Consider the following 21,380-nt stretch of genomic DNA (forward strand, 5'->3'; position numbering starts at 1 on the left):
CGGTGAGATGGTCATCTATTATGAAACCAGGCCTTTCTGGTGTCAACTCATGGCAAATTATTTAAATAATGGCATAATCATTTATTAAGAAATTGATACCCGCTAGGCCAATTTCTTTAAAAATCTCTTTTGAAGCTTACTTAAGCTCTGCTAAATTTTGCACCTCGGAAGAAAATCAAGTGATTGTGAGATTCCTATTTTTTTAATGAAAATTTTGGATTAATCTTGAAGATTCAAAGCCAAATGTTCCCCAAGTGGGAAAACGATTTCCAGAGAAGGAATTGAGAGGACATTCTGAAAACAGTTCTAAACAAAAGAGGAAAATCCATCTTAAATGTGACCTACCACTGCTTCAGACTTCCTGGGTCTCTCTCCCTTGCCTCTCTGCCACTCATTCCTTCATTCACTGTGACAACACTGGAGGTAAAAATGGAAACCCTCTAGGGTGTCCTTAGCTCGTAGGGGTTTTCTATCTGGATAGACCATAGGAGAACACAAGACCCACAAAAATAAGAACAAATAGCCATTTATTAAGAATGATGGTAAAAGAAAATACTCAGCTTTAGGATATACATAGAGAGGGACATAATTGTTGACTGCCTTGGCCAGAGATGGCCAAGCAGGGAGCAGAGGAGGTAGGGCTTAACAGACGGGGAGCTCATAACAAACAGAGATGGTGATGGTGGTGGAACGGGTTGGGGAGAACAAGTTTTAAGGACACAGTAGGTGCTTTATGTATTTTAACTCATTTAATTTATTTAACTTAATTTGTTAGGTGGCCGATGGCTCCTTCCAGAACATATGACCTTTTTTCCCTGTTTGGAAAGACATTATAGAAGCAACATATCAGGGGCTTATGAACTGTCTATTGTAGAAGAACAGATAAAGTGCCCAAAGTTTTAGAGCCAGTAGAGTGTTTCAGAGCTCAGTTTCTAGAGCCAGACTTCCTGGGTTCAAACCTTGGACCTGCCACTTACTAGCTGAGTAAGGAACTTCAGAAAGTTTACTTAAAACTCTTGAAGATCCAGTTCCTTATGTGTAAAAGTGAACTAATAAGACTACTCTGGCATAATTAGCGCCCCCGATATGCATTTGGGGACTGCCTTGTATTCATTGCTGGCTGCTATCTTGCTGTCTCCCCTCACACCCTCTTGTTAAAGACCATTAATCCTTGAGTATTCTGTCAAGGGAGAGAGGGACTGAGCTGGTTGCCATGGCTGCCACTTCATCTTTTCCTGCCTTTAGTTTATCCTGCTCCTCTTTCACGACTTGTCAAGCTAATTAATTCCCTCTATAATTCTTCACTTATTTCCAACCTCCACTTCCAGCTATTTGTTTTCAGTGAATCCACTACCACCTTCCTTGGGGCACTTACAATAAAAATTCATTTCTTTTTGTCATTAGGGTGATATATTTACTCTTCAGTGTAATAAATGGCAATCCCCATTACCTTACATTTCATCCCACTTCCATAAAAATGAGTAGAGCAGGCTTAGACATTTTTATGAAAAAGCCGCTGAAGAAAACCACTGAAATTTGGAAGTTTGCAATGCTGAAAGAAAAAAATTATGCATTTCCTCTCACTTTCTATACAAATGTAAAAACTAAGGGTAAACGTGTAGGGGGGTAGAACAATTGTAAAATTTGTGTGGAACCACAGAAGACCCCAAATAGCTAAAACAATCTTGAGAAAGAAGAACAAAGCTAGAGGTATCATGCACGCTTATTTCAAACTACATTACAAAGCTATAGTAAGCAAAACAGTATGGTATTGGCATAAATACACACATAAATCAGTGCAACAAAATCACAACCCCAAAATAAACCCACACATACACAGTCAATTAATTTATGACAGAGGAGTGAAGAATACATAATGGAGAAGGGATAACCTCTTCAATAAGTGGTGTTGAGAAAACTGGAGAGCCACATGCAAAAAAGAATGAAACTTGCACACTATCTCACAAAAATTAACTCAAATGGATTAAAGACTTGAACATAAACCCTGAAACCATAAAACTCCTAGAAGTAAATATAGACAGTAAGCTCTATGACTTTTGTCTTGGCAATGATTTTTTGGATTTGATGCCAAAAGCAAAGGCAACAAAAGCAAAAGTAAACAAATGGACTATCTCAAACTAAAAACAAAGGAAACCATCAACAAAATGAAAGGGCAACCTACTAAATGGGAGAAAATATTTGTAAGTCATGTATCTGATAAGAGGTTAATAACCAAAATATATAAATAGCTCCTAAGACAGCAGCAAAAACAGACAACCCAATTAAAAATGGCAGAGGACATCAACGGGTATTTTTCAAAAAAAGATAAACAGAAGGCCAACAGACACATGATTAGATGCTCAGCATCACCAATCAGGAGGGAAATGCAAATCCAAACTATAATGAGAGATCACCTCACACCAGTCAGAATGGCTAGCATCAAAAAGGTGAGAAATAACAAGTATTGGTGAGGATATGGAGAAAAAGGAACCCTCGTGCACCATCGGTGAGAACATAAATCAGTGCAATCACTGTGGAAAATAAGATGGAGGTTCCTCAAAACATTAAAAATAGAACTACCATATGATCCAGCAATTCCACTTCTGGGTATTCATCTGAAGAAAATGAAAACACTAACTCAAAAAGATCTGTGCATCCCTACACTCACTGCAGCATTCTTTACAGGATCTAAAACATGGCATAAGTCTAAGTGTCCATCAGTGGATGGATACACACACACTCTCATAAGAATATTATCCAGCCATAAAAAAGAATGAAATTTTGCCATTTCCAACAATATGGATGGACCTTGGAGGCATTATGTGAAGTTACACAGAAAAAACAAACACTGTATGATCTCATTTATACGTTTAGATATATCTCAAACAAAAACAAAACCAAGTTCATAGATACAGAGAGGTGGTGGCTGGGGGGACAAAGGGGGACCAAGTGAGTGAAAGGGGTCAAAGGGTACAACAAACTTCCAGTTATAAAATAAACAAGTCATGGGAATACAATGTCCAGCATGGTGACTATAGTTAATAATAATGTACTGCATATTTGAAAGTTGATTGAGATCTTAAAAATCTTCACAAGAAAAAAAAATTTTGTAAGTATGTATGGTGACAGATGTTAACTAGACTTCTTGTGATAATTTCTCAGTATATACAATGCCAAATCATTATGTTTTACACCTGAAACTAATTTGTCAATTACATCTAAATTTAAAAAAACGGTCTTTAGGGGATACTCATAATCTACGGGAATATAAATTGCATTTTATTTTTTTTTAAAGATTTTACTTATTTATTCATGAGAGACAGAGGGAGAGAGAGAGGGAGAGACAGAGGGAGAGAGAGAGAGAAGCAGAGGGAGAAGCAGGCTCCCAAGGAGCAGGGAGCCCGATGCGGGACTCGATCCCAGGACCCCGGGATCATGACCTGAGCCAAAGGCAGTCACTTAACCAACTGAGCCACCCAGGCACCCTATAAATTGCATTTTAGACATACAATATATATTGTTCTGGATAATTATAAATAATTTATTCAAATTTTTAGAATCGATTTTCCCCATGATATGAAAGTGAGACATTTCAGAATAAGAAACTGATGATTAAATTTTGACTTAAACTCGCTGAGAAAATTACCATGTTTAGTAACTGAAACAGTGTCATGCTTTTATTTTTATCTATATTTAATAGGTCAAAATTCTTACCATGCTCTTGTTAAGAATTGCTTCACTAGATTAAGACAGTGGAAAACTGAAATTTAGTGATGAAAAATCCTTTCAGCTCTATCTTTTCAGGATTCAGCTCATTCTCCTTTAGAGGCCACAGCTATGGAATTCTTTGAGTCATGTGAAAACTCAATTCCGCAATGGACACAAAACAGGAAATGCCCCTTAATGATTAAAAGATGATCATGACTATGGGAGAGAAATGTGTGTATTGAGGGTACTGTGTCATAGTCTTAAAATTTTGCTGCTTCTTTAGTTTATGTTGGGAATTGTCCCTTCTAAGGAAACATTAGGTATGATAAAGAGATGAGTTTGGTAACATCTTTTTAGTTACTGACAGCTTTGTTAAAAAATTATACCTCTACAATTTTCCTGACTGCCCCCGCCCCCAAATAAAACAAAACAGAAAACAAAACCACAGGACCCACACTTAGACCAAGGTTTTCAACCTAGCACTAAATCTTAGAGCAGACCAGAACTTTAGTGGTGATTGAGCCCCATTTGTTATTAGCAATTGAGACAAACCTCAGAAAGGTTAGATAAATTATCCAAGACCACTCAGCATGTTATAAAAGCAATTGACAAAATTTATAAAACCTACTACTCTGTACTAGGGTTTATATTAGATTTTATTCATAATCTTCACAACCCTCCTGAAAGATTATTCTGTATTTTACATGAAAGAAATGAAGCAGAGAAGTTACATGACTTACCCAAAAATTTCCGTCATTAGTTGTATTGAATTTGAACCCAGGTCTGACTGGCTCAAAAGTACATACATACTCTTAACCCACATCATGCTGCTTCTGTGGGTAGAGGTGGATCTGTCCAAGAATGCACATGTTAGCATTCCGGGCCAGGCTCCTTCCAGTGCAGGCCATCTACAGAGCAGTTAGTACCGTGCCCTCCTCCTAGCCAGCTCAGAAATCACTCTAAGGAACCAGCAGGAAGATGGCGACTCGGGAGAGCGGCCGAGGGACCCCTGGCTTCGGGCGAGGAGCTCGCCCTGTTAGAGCAGTAAGTGTGAGAGTTAGCAGTTGTGAGAACAGGACAAGAAATTTGCCCTCTTAAATCCCTTTGAGTCCTAACACCTGCTAGGAAGACTAACTCTTTAATCAGATTTTGTGGTAGTGATAACTATATGATTTATCTTCAATTCAAGCTTTTCTTGCAGTAAGGATACTAAAATAACTCCTTAACTTGCACTACATAATTGATGGACTATAACTCTTTCCTGCCCAGGTGATACTGATTAAAGTCTTTTTAGATGTCAAGTGAACATCATAAGGTGTGAGTCTATAAAGATTCAAAGTCAAAAAATTCTGTTTTACTTTATTGGACATTTGCAAAATTACCAACAGCTGAATTTAAAAGTAACAAAGCAATGGCTGGATGTGTAAACCAGAAATGAGAATATTCATGGTATGGGTTTAAAAAAATGATATAGGAACCTAGATCTACTAAATAGGAATCATGTTTTATCACATCATTGCAAGACTCTCATGGCTATTAATAATTATTCATAGTCACCTGGGATAATAGTACTTTTTCTACTGCTCCAATTAATCTACTAAAATTTTAGAAGATATTGCTGAAATAAGTTTTTTGCAGAAATTCTATATGAATCATATTTTCCAAAATAGCAAGAGGGAATATTTTTTTCAGTTTTATATGTAAGACCAGTATGTAACTTTTGAAAATGCCTCTTTCAATAGATAGACCAATATTAAAATAAATACAGAAATACTTAACAAGTGATTACTCAGGAAGAAAGTTTTAGTCCACCAGTCACTAAATGCTAACTTGAATATTTCTGAATGATCAACAGCTTCTCATTTCAATGGTGGAAATCTTTTAAACATATCATACAGGTGAAATGTGTCACAATGTGGCATTTAATATTGTTTAGAAAATGAAAATAAGTTACTCTGTCTGGGTCTACTTTAGTGCAACTGAACAACTACTATCTTATTACAGAAGAAAGTAAGAGGAGAGGCTTTAAGTGATTTTTTTTTTCAAAAAGGAATAATTCTTTGCTATCGTAGAGTAGCTTGCACTCAAGGGATTTCAACTCATCACTTGATAATCATGAATTCACAAATGTACCCACAGCACATCTGTGAAAAATAGACATTATTGCTATTTTACAGATGAACAGAATTGAGACTTGAGATCATACTGGTAAACTGGGAGAGAGAATTGAGACACAAATTTCAAGTGTATAGTTTGTGGCACTCAGTATAATGGTTCCTCAAAGATAGCTCAAATCCTAATCCCAAGAACCTATAAATATGTTTGGTACCATGACAAAGGAGAATTAAAGTTACAGATATAAATACGGTTGCTAATCAGCTGATCTTAAAATAGGGAGAGCATCCTGGATTATCCAGCTGGGTTCAATATAGTCACGAGGATCTTTTGAAGTAGAAGGGGGAGGCAGAAGATGAATTCAGAACGATGTGTAATGAGAAACACTTGACTCACTCTTGTTGGCTTGAATGTGGAAGGGGAATGTGGCAGCCTCTAGAAGCTGCAAAAAGCAAGGAAACAGATTTTTCCCTCAGAGCCTCCAGGGGAGTATGTAACCCTGCCCACACCTTGATGTTAGCCCAGAGAGAGCCGGTTGGGCCTCTGACATACAGAACTGTAAGATAATAAATCTGTGATGTTTTAAGCCACCAAATTCGTGGTAATTTGTTATAGCAACAATCAAAAATTAATAGCTGCTTAATCAATTAGGAGCAATTAATATAAAACAGTCATTAAGAAAGACTATAAATAATAAACTAAAGCAACCAAAGAATAATTTAACTTGGAAATGCAAGTCCATTTTGAAGTAATAAAAGTAGAAACACACAGATTCTTTGGCATAAAGAAAGATGGAAAAGGAAAGATGTGAGAGGAATTTTTTTTTCCTCTTCCACTGGAATACTAGAAGAGAAAGGAAATTATAAAAAGAACATATTTATCTAAAGGATGAGGTAAGAGTTTTTAAAAGTCTACTTGGAATAGCCTTCCAGGAGAAGTTTTGGAATCTCTGTCCCTAGAGATAACTTTAAGATACACAGCAATGTATTTTATCTACCCTGGATGGCTTAGATATATACTTGCCTGATGACAAGGGCCTAGACAAGACAATCTGTCCTGGCCTCCTTCAGCCAAAATATTCTACACAGACTTGAGTCAATTCAATTTAGCGCCTCAATTATTTACTGCCTATTTACTCAATGTAAATCATTTGCTATGAATAAACAAAGAATAACATAAACCCTAACTTCAAGAAATTCAGGTTAATAGCGAACCAAGGTAAACAGTCAACCCTATGCAGGCTAGACAGTGAGAAGAATCATAGGGGTTGGGTACATGAAATATTGATTAAGCCTCATTAGATATGTAAAAATCAATGCACTCTTATTGATCATAAAACAATATTATAGGTCACCACCAGAGACTATCAGAGCACCAATTTATTACAATGAGAATTTATCCCAACCTTCCTAAAATTCTATGTAAGGAAAATTTTAAAAAATAAACTCTTTATTGTAGAATTCAGCTAAAAAAGGCAGAATGATAGAATTAGATTATATCTAGACTGTGTCTAGAATGTATCTAGAATATAAAAATTACCATTTTAGAAGCCCTGTATAAAATAATGGATCTGGGAAATAATCAGCAGTGGATCTGGGCAATAATCAGCAATAGATGCGTAAGCTATTAAGTGATAATTTGATGGTGAATTTTATCATGGAGGGATCTGCCCGAGATCACCTAAACACACCAAACAGTCTTAACGTCACTGAGCATGACATCAGCCATTTATGTGTCTCTTTTCGTGAGTTGTTAGGAAATACATAGTGCCATCTATAAAGTATTCTTTCCCCCAATAAGCTGAATCCAAATTTAGCACAGCTTCCAAATCTACGTATTTTTTCATGGGTAATAGAGGACAGAGAGGAACCAGTTAAAAATTACAGAATGGAAGCAACCAGTCAAATGCAGAATGTGGACCAGGATGTATGAGCCAAGTATTCCAGCAAATCAGTGACATTTAAGAAGGGAGGAAAGAGAGAATTGTTATAGGACAAAAGAGACTTGAGACATAATAACCAAATGTAACATGGATACCTTGTTTGGATCCTGATGCAAGAAAGAAACAACTCGAAGAAAGCATTTTTAAGATCAGCAGAGAAACTTAAATATGGACTAGGTATCAAATGATATGGTAGGATTATTATTATAACGTGATAAAGGCATGGCATTACTCAAAATATTTCTCATCTGTTAGAGATGCATACTGAAGTGTTCGCAGACTTAAAAATACGGTATCCAGTTATGCTTTAAAATCCTGTAATAAAAAATTGTGTGTATGAAGAATACATGGAACAGGATCAGCAAAACAGTGATCTGTTTTCAAGTTGCATGATGAAACATGAGGGTCATTGGAATATTTTCTCTCCTTAGATATTTGAACTTTCCATAATAAAAAAAATTAAAGGATAACAACAGTAAGTAAATAAAAGTGTGCTGGGTCCATCTGATTATCCCTCATCACTGAGCTACTGAAACCTTGGTATATTTATACCAGAATTTTTCTTTCCTTTTCTGCACACATTTTTCACTAGCAATATGACTTCTAGCCCTTTAAGATTGAACACTTTTCACCTCCGATGGAAAGGAAGTTTACAATTGACTAAATTCTCAATCGAAATAACTAAGGGGAAAAACTATCATAAATAAAGTATTACTTCTGATGCTCAATAAATAAAGGAGCAGTGGACCTGCCTCTGTGTGTGGGGTGAGTATATAGCTTCCAGGCACTTTTTGTAGTAAAGAGTGAATGTGGTGGGGGAATATTTGCAAAATTTCAAATTCTTTGGTTTACATGGTTAGGGTTGGTGTTTTAACATTGGTCAAAAGTGCGTAATTCTCAAAATTTTTTTGGCAACAAACTGTAATGTGTTTGTTTTAAAACAATTATCTTAGGTAAAATCTAGTCTAGATGTTTAATTAATAATGTTAGTCTCCTGTCTGATTTTAGAGTACAACAGACTTCTCTATGAGGAGCAAGGGGCTGCAGGACAAAATATATTTCTCTTCAAATGTTCCCTGCTTATATGCATGAATGCTGGATGTGATCTACGATAGTGCAAGTTAACGGGGTTAAACATGGCAACTTCATGGAAAGGCTCTTCAGCAATAATCCTAGCAGTGGATCAAAATACAAATCTCATCTGAGACATCAGAAAGCCTTTGAAGGCATTCATAATAGATGATCCCCTCTTCAAAAATATTATCCTTAAAAAAAAAAACGTTTTATTTTTGCAAATAATTTTTCTGAACAAGGCCTAAAGATGCTTACATCCTCAAATTACATTGTTAATGGGATTAAAACCATTTCCAAAGAAATGTAAAATTTTATCATACCTGCAAAAGCTTTTAATTTTTTAATCTTTTTAAATTTTAAAAAATGTAATATATTTTCTTTTCTTTTTTAAAGGTAGCTTCTCATGAAGTTATTTTCCACCAGAAGAATGTAAAGACAGAACAGGGATGGGGTGCCTGGGTGGTTCAGTCAGTTAAGTCTGCCTTGGGCTCAGGTCACCAAGCCCCTCATCGAGCCCTGCATCGGGCTCCCAGCTCCGCGGGAAGCCTGCTTCTCCCTCTCCCACTCTCGCTGTCTCTCTCTCTGTCAAATAAACAAATAAAATCTTAAAAAAAAAAAAAAAAAACAGGGAGAAAAAGTAATCCAAATAAACAGGCTATGTTACAGAGATCTAAACCAGGCACATTAGCTTACTTTTCCTTAGGCAATTTAAATTCTCTGGTCAAGGATTGTAAGGATAATGGCAACGAAGGTGATTATCTCTGTGGTACCTGCGAGTTTGCTTTCTGTATTGTTTCCACACAAAGCACTGCGCTATCTAGGTTACAACAGTTATGTAAATGATTTGTAACTTTGGCATTTGGTTTGGCTGAGATGTAGAAGACAGAGTGCTTGCCTTCAAGATTTATAGTTCACGAGGTACCCCATTACTTGTTACCTCTCTTCTTCCCACGCCTGAAACCCAAACATCTTACCGACCACAGCCTCCGTGAATTTCCCTTCCGCTGGAAGAGGGAAGTACTGGTTTGGTGACAAGTTGCTGCCATATCCCAGGAGAAAACCTTCTAGTTTTACATTTGGATTTGGACGTAGGAACTTCAAGAGGATAGAGTCGCTTGTGGTATTGATGTGGACTTTCAGGCTTGGCCTTTTACCTAAAGATGGGAACACAAAATACAGGGCTGTTATTTTACCACTTTAGCATCCCAGGGCAAATTTGGGGCGAAGGTTAGTTGCTAGAGGTATTGTTATTAGAAAGCATGGTATCTACTTAGCTACTCAATATTCCAACACATACACCCAAACTGCTAAAGCACGGGTAATTTTGAGATCCGAAAACCCAAACTACATAACACAGAAAGCAGTATAGAACACAAAGTAAAATCTCAGGGCTTAATATTTGGTAATTTATTATTGAGCAGGTAGACGGGATTTAAGGCTATTTTGGTTATCCAATAGTCAAAACCTTCATTGAATATATATTGTCTGGGAATGTTCAAAGGATCTGAAATTCTCATTAGTAAATTTAACTACTGCACTTTGAAAACCCCAGCCTCATCAATGCTGCCCTCCAGCTGTATCCCCAAAAGACAGAAATTGATATGTAGAGTTGGAAACAAAGGGACACGGGTTGGGGGGTCAGCTTAGGGAGAATAGGGAGTTCTGAGAGAGTTGATAAATGGAGGAGAAAGATCTTTAGATCTATTTGGGGCCCGCAGGGTCAATGAGACAACTACATGGAGATGACCCATGGGAAGTTGAATAATCAAGTGTGATGCTCAGGACTAGAACACAGATCCATCTGGATGTCATCAGTGTCTAAATAACCATTGGATGAACTTTCCTAGAGAGATTGTGCAGAATGAGGAGAGAAAACATAAATTTTCAAGGCTTTTTTTTTTTTTAACTATGTAGGCAACAGGGGCAGATTATCACCCTAACCAGAAGTCTTGACCAAACAGTGAGTAAACAACATTGTCTTTTGTCTTTGGGACCAGAAGGAGCAGAGTTCAAATGCCAGCTCTGTAACTTAATTATCAGTGGGGCCTCTGGCTACTCACTGAACATACTACACCCTGAATTTCTTGATTTGTAAATTATGAATACTGGATAACCATGTCCACTTTGATGGGTTGTTTACAAAGATTATGCAAATGGCACTGCCTTAAAGCTGGCACATAGTAATTGCTCAATAATTGGTTACTTAATGAAGGCCATCCATTACATTTTAGCCACAAGACAGAAATCCAAGACGGCTTTGTAAGATTTTTTGTAAATTCATATTAAACTAATTTGGTAACAAAACCCAATCTGAACCATATGAGGCCACTAAGTATTTCTCAAATCTCACTGAATAGTCTGTGTAATTATTCACATGTTTAATTGTAGGAATATTAACATGTTTAATTAAGGGGTGCTAGCCACGCCTCCACTGAAGAGGTCTAGACAACCTAATACATTTCTAAAATCCAAAGATTTTCTGAATTCTAAAACATGTCTGACCCCAAGAGTTTTAGATACGAGATTGTAGATCTCAATTGTTTTCTTTCTTTATTCTAAAGAGATTTAATATTTTTAGAATATTTTACCCATTGGAAAGATGGCATTTATTAATTTAGTAATCCACATTTGATTTCTCATGATTCAAAGATTTATATTGCATTAATACCAGTCAGTACCTCTGAAAAGCATGGCTTTTCGAAGTCATCACACTAAATTTATACTATTCCAGTCAAAATTAGCCTGGCCTGCCTCAATATTGCTACATAAAAGGATTCCAATAGGCCTTTAAAAAAGTACAGATAGCGCCTTCTTGGATACCAAGTTGTGGGAACCACTGTCTTACCTCAGCTGCCAGTACTACTATTTCCAGGTATGTACATAGTTCTTTATACTTCCAAGACTTTGATGAAATTTCCACAAACTTCTAGATTCTCAAATTGCTATTCCTACATTTCTGGCAAAATTGAAATCCAGAGATATTGGGTGGTTTATCCAAGTCCAAGGAAGATCCATCTAGTCTAGCTCACCTAGTGCAATTCTCTCATATCACAAACAATGAAACTGAGGGCAGCCAGTTCTCTCTGTCACTCTGCAAGTTAAGTGCAAGGTCAAACTGGATCTCAGTTCACACCAAGCTGTACTTCTTGCTCCGTTTTTATTTATTTTTTTAAAAACTGTTTTAAAGATTTTATTTATTTATTTGAGAGAGAGAGAGCGTGTGTGCACACAAGCATGGGGAGCGGCAGGCAGAGGGAGAGCGAGAAGCAGGCTCCCTGCTAAGCAGGGAGCCCAATGTGGGGCTCGATCCCACGACCCTGGGATCGTGACCTGAGCTGAAGGAAGATGCTTAACCAACTGAGCCACCCAGGCACACCCCGGCTCTGTTTTTATTGAGAACGTCATCATTAGCCAGTAGAGTAAGGTGTAGCCAACCCCCCAGACCCTAATGCTCAAATTGATGCCAGCTGCTAATGTTTTGTCCCAACTTCATTAGCTTTTGATGAGGGGGTTTATACTTTAGCTATAACATAGATTTTGTCTAATTTTTCCCTTCTTAGTTAGGTGCCTAGATTAACCCTAGAGTCACTCCACTACCTTCGAATGTTATTAGGTCCCAGAGTAAATTAAAACACAGCTGGCCTGTTTCCAACCCCTTGTTGGGAAGCAGAGAATAAGGAATCTTAGTCAAACATGAGTGCAGCCTAAGTACCCTAAGAGCCAAGAGTCACAGCATCATCATATTAGACCTTTGCTCATAGATTTTGGCCTGATGTACCACATTACTCTTCCACTTAGAAAGTGGAAAGGATCGTGGCACCAAGTGAGGAAAAAGGAAGGCTGTAAACAGAATTACTGACCAACAAAAGTGGAAGTGTTCTCATTTCCTCCACATGGGAATTTTCATGACTCCAGTCTTTGTCCCTTTCGTTCATGATTTATGTCAGCAAATACATCAACATCATGTAACTTTTGAATGAATTGGCATCTAGCTGACCTACTTTCTCCAAAATTCTAATTCATACTACCCTCTGGAGCTAAACTTTTAAAAGTCTTGAAAAAGAGAGAAAGATGTACACAGACAAATCATACCTCAAAGCAGCATCACAAACTTCATATTCTGAGACTATCATCCCAATTGCTTATTTGAAGCTCGAAATTCAAGTCCCTTCATTATCCTGGCACACAATACTTCTTCCTTTATTGCTTCTCAACATGTCTTATTTCTTTTTGGCCAGTATAATCTTCTCACATTCTGCAGTGCACTTTGACCCATGCTCACATTGTCACCCTGTAGGGATTCCCTCTATCGTCTGTTTGTCTTCTCTACGCCCCTCCACCCACTCAATTATTACACCATTGGTCTTTTCAGTGCTCAGCAAAAAGGTTAAGCAATTTTTGCCCTTTCAATCTGATTAAGTTTGTCAAGCATTCCTTCAAATGAATGTTTGGACTAGTATTCAATTTTACACGACTGGATAATTTCCCCTGATATTTTAGGGTATATCTCCATGCATCCTATAATAATTTTTAATCTTTGATAAGTTATTCTTCATCCTAATTCTAGTTTAATGGTTTGGAACACTAGTCATGTGATGACAGTTCTCTGTCAATGTTAGTATGAAAACTTCTGGTGAATGCCATAAGGTAGAGTTAACAGAAAAATAATATAGCATGATATGAGCTTACCTAGGAAAACATTTATAAGCAAAATGGCAGATATGTAGCCCAGAAAAGTCCAGGAGTACAGAGTAATAAAACTACTAGAAAAACATTTTATTGTCTCTTGTAAGAAATAAAGCCTAGACCAATCAAGAGTGAGACAAAATAAAAAATGTGATCGTTCCAGGAAAACACCACCATTATGGCTGAGGAAAAGATTGCACACTGGTAAAGTAGAACTTTGGATCTAGGACAGTTGTTTCTAATCCTCTTTTTGCAACATCCTAGGGTATCTCTAAATAGTTCAAAAGGGTGTTGGTGAAAAAGAAAAAAAATTCTTTCAAAATCAAATTAGGATTAATCCTCTTTTAATTTTTAAAAGTAAATACATGCCCAGTAGCATTAAAATCACATGTCTGTGTTTCAATAAAACTATATAGTTGACCCTTGAACAATGTGGGGGTTGGGACATTGGCCCGCCATACAGCCAAAAGTCTGCATATAACTTTTGACTCCCCAAAACTTAACTACTTATAGCCTACTACTGACTGGAAGCTTTACTGATAACAGAGTCAATTAACACGTATTTTGTCTGTGATATGTATTCTATATTTGTATTCTTACAATAAAGTTAGCTAGAGAAAAGAAAATGTTAAGAAAATCATAAGGAAGAGAAAATACATTTACAGTACTGTATGTATCAAAAAAAAAAAAAATCTGTGTATAAGTGGACCAGTGCAGTTTAAACCCATATTGCTCAAGGGTCAACTATACTTGTAAAAATTGGCAGTTGGCTGGATTTGTCCACCAGGTCATAATTTACCAACTTCTGGTCAACATCATTAGTCTTCTAGGAAATGCAAGTTAAAATCACAGTAAGATACCATATACCCAAGAATGGATAAAATTAAGACTGTCAATAACAAGTGTCAGGCAGGGTTTGAAATAATTGGAGCCCTCATACATATTTAATGTGAATGTTAAGTGGTGTGACCACTTGTGAAAACTGTTGGACAGCTACCAAATAACCTATCAGTTTCATTCCTAGGTATTTTTTGAGAAAAGATGAAAAATAATGCCATGCTAAGACTTGTATGCAGATACTCAAAGCAGCACCAAACTGGAAATAGCCCAAATGTCCGTCAATAGTTAAAGGGATAAACACATTATGGCTAACCCATACAATGAGGTAGGACCAGCTACAAAACAAGACAAATTACTTATGTAATTCAACATGGCTGAATCTCTTGTCTGGTGTGAGATCATGCCACTTAGCATGGGCAGGACCTTCCTCATCGCTGAGTAGTAGGCCTTTCTCAGAGATGAAAGGCTTTCCTCCGATGGAAGATCATTCAATCCTCTTGCCATTACAGCAACTGGTGAAATTAGTTTTAATAGTACCTGATATTATTATTCACATTCAACAAATGGTACATATATAAAATTAGCAAGTCCTTTTTAGGCATTATTATCTTCCCAGAACTGACAGTTCAAAGTTTCAAATGTTTTCTATATTCCTCTTACACAATGGATTGCAGGTGGAAAATATTCCGATGCCTTTATGGTCACATCTTCAGTTTATGTATTAAGCAGGGCAGTTACTGTCCAGCAACGCATTCAAAAGCTTCCAAAAACCATGTTTGATGGCATAAATTGTATTTAATTGAACTGTGATGTTAAGTTATACAAACCATAATTTTAACATAGGACTTGGCAATAATTTAACATATGCTTTAATTCTTAGAGAGCCAAAAGAGATCATGTAACAGGCCTAGTACTCAAAGGACTCCCTGTCCTGGTACCATGATCCAAGGAAATGTGTTAGAAGGGGAAAAATAACCATATGGAGATTCATTAATTTTCCTGTGGCAGCCACAGTATGAAGGGAGTGGCCAGAGTCAATTATACAAGAATCTTCAGTTGTTTCTGATTCTTAAATAGAAATGTGTTGTCTGTAGTCGATATAGCATGGCTTTTCTTACCAAAAACAACAACAAACTGAAAGCCAGTGATATGAGTGGAAACTTTCCGTAACAGAAAGAGCATGAGAGTTTTAAATATTTTAAGGAGAATAAAGACTAAATGTTTCAATCAATTAAAAACAATTAGACATTATAAAAACCACTTCCACTGGTGCTGTAACAGCAAGATGCTTGTACAACATTCCATTAGAAGAGAGTCTGTGCAAAGTGGTTATGAAGATAAAGAAAGGCATGGCCCATTCTGCAGTGACATGATGGCATGCCAGACAATCGCTTCGTCATGGTGGTATATATACAGAATTATAATTAAAAGCACTCACAAAGTAATTCCTAGAAAAATCCTTTTTAAAATTCCAATTTATTGTATTCCACCTATTATCAATCCCATATATCTCATGGTATCCAGGCTCTCTGGCTCCCAGACGGGAATTCCTTCTCAAAATCCACAGATTCTCTGTCACTCTCTTCCCAATTCTTTGGGAATGAAGTTCTACCAAGGCCCAATGGAGAATTAATGACAGCTCGCAAAGAGTTAGTGTGCAGTAAACATGTAGTAGCTCTACCACATGTCTTCCAGAAACAGGGACGCCACTGACAGTTGTTAGAATTGGGCATTGCAAAACTCTAAATGGCATCATTCAAACCATCTTTTATTTATAGCCCTATACATTAACCACACTCACAAAGACCATGCGGAAATAGTTGCTACTTATGAAAATGGGTGATTTGATAAGGGTAACTAACTTGAAATTCTCTAAACTCTCCCCATAGGCTTCAGGCTGCTCCTGCCCACCCTTCCTACTTCATGCCTTTGATTTCTATCTTCCCTGCCTTCTGATCCTGCTGACACTGGTAATAAGGGATATGGGTGGCAGGATGCCTTATGTAAAGAAGATAGGAACTCAGCCACAAATATTTTGGACATTGTGCTTTCTAATGTACAAATGAAATTGCTTCACTCAATATACACAATTCAGGTGATGAATCAGAAATCTAAATAAGAACAACAGTTTAAAAGATCTGGGGCATTCACGAAATGGTGAATTAATAGCACCCAGCTTTAGAGATGAACAGAAGGCATCCCCACTTGTGTTTTAACTCAAATCTAAAAACAGACAGGGAAAATCCTGATGAAAACAGGTTAGATTATATATAAAATGAGACTTTTATAAATCTACAGAAAAAATGTCATTTTTTAAAAAGTGCAGAAAAAAGTTGGGTGAAAGTCCCATAAGCCACATGAACAGCTGCCAGAGTGGTAACGGGGGCCCTTAAAGAAACTCTGAACTTGACTTTACACGATCAACGTGAGCAGAAACCTCAACCTACAGCATTTTGTGATCGCTGCTCTAGTGCAAGCAGAACAGCATGTTCTCTCTCCAATGCCTCGTGGGGAGTTTGCACTGGAAGACATGTTCCTGCATGCAACACGTACTTTCAGAGGTCAGGAAATAAAAAGTCCCAGTTTACCTGAAGAGCTCCCTTTATAAAGCCACACCCAAACAATTGCCATTGAGCCATAACTCCCAGGTGTCAACTAGTTAACTTTTTATTAGGATATTATGGTTACCAAATACCTGGAGAATGTTTGCCATTGAATTTAGAAAGAAATGACATTTTGCTAGAAATCTGAGAGGGAAAATGTTTTCTTCCTAATGGAGCACTTTATTTCTGTTTGCCCAGCTGTTTGTGTAAGTGAGTTCCATTTCAGCTAAAACAACCACAGTTTCCACCGTGGTCACAATTCCCAGTGCCCTGATTCCTCAGGCCAATACTTCACTATCTGGTGACTTTGGATGACTGAATGAGACAGACTGAACCTGCTGATGTTGACATTTCAGCACCACTTGGCAGGACTAATACTTTTACCAAAGGAGCAATAATTTCATTACCTACCTTGTAACCCAACCAACAGCCAAGCAGGAAAATTACTTTTCATAGATTACCCTCTAAGTCAACAGCCTTTCATTCTTCGGGAAAAATCTCATCCTGAGACATACCTTCAATCTAATTCTCCTAAAATTACGCTTTAAAGACCGGAGCATGTTGAGGGTGGGGGACAACCACATGCAAACAACAACTACATATTTGCTAGAAGGGAAGGGGGGCAGTGACATGGTTAACTTCAAACAACAAAATCTAAATAAATTCTGCATTTGCCTTGGGAAATGTGTATATCCATTCATCTGCTTTCACTTTATTCATTCACTACTAGATACTAGGCATTAGTTATATCAATTCAAATATGATCTGTTACATCACAAAGATTAGGCAGTCTAGTAAATTAGGCAGATGGGTAAGTCAATGATTTCAGTACAGCATCATTCCTACAATTAGTACCATGTGGCTATAACAGAGGAACTCTAAATCTGATGGAAGACAGATAAAGGATGTACAAAGAAAGTGTCCCCTTAGCTTTGTTAAGCTAGTCACAAAAATTGTTTTTACTACATGAAAATATGCCAAATGCAAGTAGGGAAGTAGATCTCAAAGTACTTTGTAATACTTCTACCACTTTAGATAATTGGTATATTCTTATTATTTTTAAATATATATAAAATAAAAAGAAGAAATCATACAGGCTAAGAGACTTAACAAAACCCATTTCTCTTCTTTTTGTTCTTTTTCTGATTTTTCGTGAAAACACTGGAGTTGATCTGCTTACATTCCCTTGCTATGTAAAGTAAGGAGCGATGGTAATTGATGCTCCTGATGGAAGGTAGAATAGGCTCCAGGCCAGGATTCTTCAAAGACTCACCCCCTCCCCCCTTAGAGCATCAGCATCACCTTGGGAACTTGTTAGAAGTACAATTTCTCAGACCCCACTCCAGACCTCTTGAATCAGAAACTTTGGGATGGAGGCAACAATCTGTATTTTAGCAAACTGGGTAATTCCAATGCATACTCAGCTTTAAGAACCATTACTCTTTGAAAATTCAGTGCATCAAAAATAAAATTCATAGGCCAAATTTCTTTTGAAAGAGATTTACAGATATGCAGTATCAGAGAAAAAAAAGACCTCAGTTGCCAAGTTATTAAATTTCCTATGATGAGAATTTTACATATATTTTGATCTGTGAACAAACTGTGAATTAGAGTTTTCCAGAATAAATTCTGGAGACTCGTAAGGTAAGATGTTTAATAATATTTGGAAAATTTCTCTGACTTCTAGCATCAGTTATAGGTCTTTATAGGCCTTTAACCAATCTATTTAAAGACTTAGAAGTACGATGAGCTAACGTTTTATTACAAAAAATTGCAAACAGAGAAATATTTCAAGAATTGTGCAGTGCACATCCAAGAGTCACCACCCAGAGACAATGATGTAAATCTTACTATATTTCTTTCATCATATTTATCTACCTCTCTATCTGTCCAACAGTCCATCTTATTTTTAAGTGGATTTCAAAATAAATTATACTTCAGTATTCTTCACTACTCAACACTTCAGTAGGTATATCATTAACTAGAATTCAGTATATTTTTCTTTTGAGGTAAAACTTGTATATAAGAAAATACATAAATCTTAACTCTACATGGCTGAGTTTTTCAAATGCCGTATATCTATGTAACCCAAACCTAGACAAGATTTAGAATATTACCTTCACCCAGAAAGTCTTCTCATGCCTCTTCTCAGTCCATTTCCACCCCATCCTCCCAGAAACAAGTTTTGTTCTGATTTTTACTAAACCATAGATTAATTTTACCTGTTCTAGACTTCAGTGAAATTGAATCATATGATATGCACTCTTATGTAAGGCTTCTTGCACTCACCATAATGTTTTGGAAATTTGTCAGTTTTATTGCATACATCAGTAGTAGTTTTGCTGTTATTTTCATTGAGCACTATTCAGATAATTATTAAAATCAACATTTTTCCATATTCCCATGTCTTCAGAGTATCCACCTCTCTTAAATTACTATATTTTAAAATATTGATTGTATTATAATAAAGTTTTCTCTGAGAACAAGGGAAAATATTATACATATTTTTCTTTCCAGTTATTTATTTACCTTATACTATTTGCCAGAAAAATAAAACAATACACTGTTATTTACAATAGATGCTTAATTTTTAAGACTTAAATAAATGATTAATAGTAAATGCAGACAAAACTATATAAGGATTTCATCTTCACTGGAATGCTGAATACTAGTCACTGATACTCAAGATCTTGCATATCTTTCCTTCTCACTCCCAGCTAATGGAACACTAGGCACCTTTTGACAACAAAGTGTAATATAGACTTTCCCTATGTCTAAGAGTGATTTTCACTGATACAAAAGTGGTTAAGTTTAAACATGTGCCATTTAAAAAATTGCTTGTCCTAACAATCTCAAAATGATCTGGTACCAAAAAACAGATCAATTGGCATTTGGATTATTATCACTCTACTGGTCAATTTCCCAAAAGGACCAATACTCCTTTTTTTCCACCTCCTCTCAGTAACTCCAATTTCAATATACATTAAATTTCACTAACCAAGTAGAAGTCAAGTTTAATCAAAGTACTACTTTATCGGACAAAGCAGAAAATGCACAACTTCCATCAGCACTGTAGGAAATCCTCCACATACAAGATTACATATTTCCATTGTGAAATCATTGTCCCAGGGAGTAAATCAGAAATACTCTTGATAAAAATGAAAATTTTGCCATCTTATAAAAAACTGTGAAGCACTAACAAAACTTTCTTAAATAAATCTGGCTTTTACTTATTTATATTTTTGCAGTCTCACAAATAAAAACAAGAGATATAGCTAGAACAAATGGTTTCATTTGCCATCATTGTTTAGATGTTTGAAATCTTCATGAATTTTAGTTTGTTCGGTTAATAAATACCCAGTGCTGATGATATACAGCTGCTTATTTTGAGATTTCACAGCATCAAAAGCCTTCCATAAGCTAGAAGAAAATGGCTAAACCATCATGACAGTTTGATCAGGTGGCCTCATGAACAAGGCAGAGTAGTAGGTCACGAGACTTACAAGGCTCTAGGAAGAGCCACCTGCTAACAACCCCGTAGTAAGTCATCCCATTTTAATATGTTGTAGAACAAACAGAGGGGTTCTGACATCAACTTTGCCTTTCACTGTGTTTGACCTGAGTCACTTGTCCTCTCTGAGGATTACTTTTCTCCTCTGTAGAATAAATTAGAGAATCCCAAATCCATTTTAAATCTCATATTCAAGGATATCTCTAACACTTCATCCAGACAGAATACTATATTGTTATTAAAATAAAGGAAAATAAATCAGAAAATGAATTTGTTTATAGAAATACTATCCTAATAATTTCCAGATAATATTTATTTTTTATACAACTCCCAAAATTTACCTCAAATATGAAAAAGAGAACATATGGAAAAAATGTTTGTCACTGTCACAAATATTTTTCACAGCTTTTGTGGGGTATATATACTCACACAACATAAAATTCACCTATTTTTAAAAATTCAGCAACTTTTGGCAGACTTTTAGAATTTACTAAATCTATCACAATCCAGTTTGAAAATATTTCCATCACTCTAAAATATTCCCCTGTATCCATTTGTAGTCAATGGGCATACCCTTAGCTCCCACACTTAGCTCCAAGCAACCACTTGTCTGCTTTCTGCTTTTCTGGTAATTTAATATAAATGAGTTCATACAACATGTAGTCTTTGTGTCTGGCTTCTTTCACGTGGTATAGTGTTTATGAGATTCATTCATCCATGGTGTATCATTAGTTCATTCCTCTTGATTGCTTGATAACATTTCACTTTGTGGATCACATTTTGTTTATCCATTTTCTCAGCTGATGAATAGTTGGATTACTTCCAGTTTGGGGTTATTATGAATAATGCTGCTATTATGAATAATGCTACAAGTATTTGTGTGGGCATATGTTTTCATTTT

The 21,380-nt window shown here is 36.4% G+C and overlaps 1 protein-coding gene across 10 annotated transcripts in view; it reads right to left on the bottom strand.

The window, feature by feature from the left end:
- The window catches only part of ABI3BP (ABI family member 3 binding protein), a 238,011-nt gene that overhangs the window by 168,141 nt on the left and 48,490 nt on the right, over window positions 1-21,380 (bottom strand). For all 10 annotated transcript variants that reach the window (XM_073892683.1, XM_073892688.1, XM_073892686.1 and 7 more), the window contains exon 2: window positions 9,814-9,993. In XM_073892683.1, the coding sequence (XP_073748784.1) occupies window positions 9,814-9,993 (180 nt within the window). The remainder of the gene's footprint in view (window positions 1-9,813; window positions 9,994-21,380) is intronic.

This window comes from Callorhinus ursinus, unplaced genomic scaffold (genome assembly GCF_003265705.2).
Source record: "Callorhinus ursinus isolate GAN/ISIS: 27379988/994484 unplaced genomic scaffold, GSC_fseal_2.0 scaffold1, whole genome shotgun sequence".
NCBI classification, from domain to species: Eukaryota; Metazoa; Chordata; class Mammalia; order Carnivora; family Otariidae; genus Callorhinus; species Callorhinus ursinus.